The sequence below is a fragment of the Gavialis gangeticus genome, unplaced genomic scaffold (assembly GCF_001723915.1).
Source record: "Gavialis gangeticus isolate Ggan-Ray unplaced genomic scaffold, GavGan_comp1, whole genome shotgun sequence".
Taxonomy (NCBI): domain Eukaryota; kingdom Metazoa; phylum Chordata; order Crocodylia; family Gavialidae; genus Gavialis; species Gavialis gangeticus.
Window position 1 is genome coordinate 17854773 of NW_017729004.1, and position 3665 is coordinate 17858437.

At 50.0% G+C, this 3665-nt stretch overlaps 1 protein-coding gene across 1 annotated transcript in view; it reads right to left on the reverse strand.

Annotated features, from left to right (window-relative positions):
* The window catches only part of PAXIP1 (PAX interacting protein 1), a 77306-nt gene that overhangs the window by 71415 nt on the left and 2226 nt on the right, over nt 1–3665 (reverse strand). The window contains exon 2 of the mRNA XM_019507941.1: nt 327–398. Within this exon, the coding sequence (XP_019363486.1) occupies nt 327–398 (72 nt within the window). The remainder of the gene's footprint in view (nt 1–326; nt 399–3665) is intronic.

Sequence of the window (3665 nt, forward strand, 5' to 3'; positions counted from 1 at the left end):
ATTGATCGCCGGGCCGCGGGGGTGGGGGAGCTGCCGCCAGGACCAACCACCTTGCGCCCAACTCCCCCAGCCCCGGCTTCCTCTTCGGCCCTGCCCCGCCGGCTGCGCTCGCCGGGCTCCGCCGCCCCTCCTCAGCCCGGGAGGCGGCTGAGCTCCCCCCCACGCGGCCCAGATAGACTCTCCCCACTCGGCGGCTGCAGCGCTGGACCAGCCCATGGGGAGAGGCGGGCGTCAGCCGGGCCCCGCCCCCAGCCCCGCCCCTTCCCGCGCGATCACAGGCGCGTACTGGCGGAGTGGGCGGCCACGTGCCGGCGCCGCGTCCCCACCTTTGTTGTCCCGGGACCCTCCTGCGGGCTCGGAGCCGGTGCGGTTCGTGCGGGTTTCTTTTCTTGGCTAACCTGGTAACAAACAAACAACGACAAAAAAGTCAATGTCAACAGCCGGTCCCCATCCAGCGCCTGTCACTGCCGACCCACTGGCGCGGCCCGCAGTGTGTGGGGCAGGGGGTGGGCGTGTGGGACCCCAAGCAGCCTCTGGCAGGCTGGGGGCTCTGACAACCTCCGAGGGAAAAGTCACGTTTTTCTCTGCTAAAAAATGGACTCTCCTTTAAGTTCGTCACGCTGTTGTTGTAGGTTCTTGCGACCTACTTTTGGGTCATGACACATGGGTTGAGAGAGGCCGCTCCAGAGGCATCGCTGCCGATACCCCTCCAGGCTCTCGAGATGACGAGCACGTTTCACATCTGTCGAGGACAGGGGGGTTGACGACTGCTTCGTTGCCGGCGGAGTCCAGCAGTGGCAGTGACTCCTTAGGCAGGATCCCACGCACGTGGGCAGGAGCTCGAACCCGCTTTCAGACGGTCCCCTGCAAACCGGCGGGAAGTGGACGCCTGACCTCACCCCTCTCCTCAAAGTGTCATATGTCAGCCATGGCATTCCCCTGTGTGCTGCTGGCTGCTGAATTGGTGTGCCTTAACCGTGTTACTCCACGGGCCTCTTGGCTCCTGGCAGGCCAGAATAGATCATACCGATGATGATCTTCGGATGAGGAACTACTTCATTGTAAAAACTGGAGGGTGAGAGCAAGATCCAACCAAAGATGTAGATGTCTACATATCAAGCTGCAAAGGGTGTTGCCCCCAGTCAGGTGCCTCGGGTTACAGTGCCCGCGGGGTATGGGCAGTAGGTGGAGAGTTGCAAGGTACTGATTAGTAGAAAACACCAAGCAGAGAGATGCCTCTGCAGAGCCAAGGCACACAAGTCCAAGCTAAGGGAAAGGTTGGAGTCATGCCAAGGGAAAGGTTGGGAAGCACTGGCCTAGGACATGAGAGATCTGGATTCTAGGCTTTCCTTAGGTTTCAAACCCATTTTTCTCATCTCCCAGGATTCACCTCCCAACCTGTTAAAGCTGGCCCACTGGGCAGCCAAGAAATGAAAGTGTTATGGGGCCTCTCCCCAGCATAAAAAAAGGTTTGAGTAGTTAAGACACTTACCTAGGAAGGGAAAGTCTTAGATTTTAATTTCTGTTCCTAGGAGTATTTCTGTTTTTTATCCAATGACTGTTTAATGTAAGACTGATGCAGGTGCCCCAGCAACCCCAAAATCAAAAGCCAAAGATATTGTGCTACATGCATTTCCCACAACTCACTAGTGTCTTGCTTTACAGATTCGGCTCTCTATTTGAATCTCAACAATTTATGGACACTGGCTCTTTTTTTCTGTGCTGGCTATTCAAATTGAATCCACTTTGGCTTACACTGCCCACCATGTTTTTGCTATACAGCCAGATTTTACATTTGCTTAAAGTTTATAGTAATAAAAAAGGAAATACAACAAAATAGCAAAGCTCTAAAGAGTTTGTTAATAGTACTCCGCACAAGCTTTTTACTTGGCTCACCACTTGCTGGAATTGCAAGTTGTTAGGATCAAACGTGCGATGTCCAATTTGATTCCAGCAGGCAGCAGACACTGTAATGTGTGACCTGCAGGCCTCAATTCAGCAAAGCACTGAAATACTTGCTCAACTCCTTTTGGCTTCAATGAAACATGATGAGTATGTTTAAAATTAAAACATGTAAAAATGGCTGAATTGGGACCTCAGGTTCCTTATCTATAATATGTGGATAGTAATTTCCAATTCACAGCGGTATTATGACAGTTAATTATTATAAGCCAGTTTTTGGTACCCTGGCATATTATTACTTCAAAATCACTTCACTCTGAGTGTTTTCACTAAAGGAAACTACGTGCAACTAAGGTACTGCTCAGCATAAATTATGGACAACAGAATCTGGTTGCTACTGTTTTCGTTAGGTGCATTGGATAAAAGTTCTAAATATTATTCCTTTATTGTAAAATTTCATTAGACTGTTGAATTAAATGAACAATAATTGCAGATACACGGAACATGTTAAACGAATGCTAGTTTTATCCAGAAATGAATAAGATTAACTGGATATAGCGGTCTGATTTTTTTAAATATGCACAAGTGACTCAGTACAAGACACAGCACACACAATATGCAACATCAAGGAAGTTATAGCAAAGGGAGAATTTTTTAGAATTATCTGTAAATACTGACAGCCCAATTTTGCCATCCTTACCCACACTGAGAAAGCCCTTACTCTGTGTCGAGCAGGGGCGGGCAATTATTTCGGGTGGAGGGCCACTTTCCCAGTTTTGGCAAGCTGTCAAGGGCTGTGTGAGTAGCCCCACCCCTTGACAGGTGCCCCACCCCCTCATCACTATCTTGTGACTGTAAGTCCCACCCCCTAACCCTTGACCTTTGCCACCAGAAGTCCCACCTCTTGCTCCCTAGAAATACTCTTTCAGCAAGGGGTTTTGCATCTTGGAACCAGAAAAATGCCAAATTATATTCTGAAAAGCAAACATCTACAACATTCATTACTTTGATTTTAAAAAAATATTGGTTTACATAAGGGCTGTGCAGAGCAGGTAATATTCAATTCAACAGCCATGTGGAATATAAAACTGGGTCCCGCTTCGATTTGCTGTCCACTTCGGGTTGAAGCAGGTGCACTTTGACTTGAGGTCGAAGCTCAGTCGAATATTCGAGCTGCTTCGACTTCCCCATAGGCTATAATGGGGAAGGTTGAAGCAGGCTGTAACTTTGGCATTTCTTGTCTGATCTTGATGAAACTTCCAGGAATGGTAGCTCCTGTGGCGCCCACAAAGCATGCCAAGTTTCAACAAGATAGGTTCAGGGGGTGCAGAGAAACTGCACCCCAAATTCTTGAGAGCAAACCACCTGTAACTTCTATGTGCAAAGCCACAGGGAGCTCAAACGTGCAGGAATGGCAGCTCCTGAGGAGCCCACAAAGCCTGCCAATGTTCAACAAGATAGGTTCAGGGGGTTCGGAGAAACAGCACCCCAAATTCATGAAAGAAAACCTCCTGTGACTTCTGTGTGGAAAGCCACAGAGAGCTCCAAACTGCCGGCTTGCTAGCCCCTGAGGAGCCCACCAAGCCTGCCAGCTTTCATGGTGATAGGTGTAGGGGTCTGGGGGAAACTGCACCTTAGGGTGCTGGCAGACAAAACTCATGCTCCAGATGCAGCGAGGAGGGCGGCGTTCGCTCCGTCTGCACCTGGCGCATGGGGACCCCAGCAGCGGGAGCTTCACCTTGAGGAACACCAGCTGCTCCCCC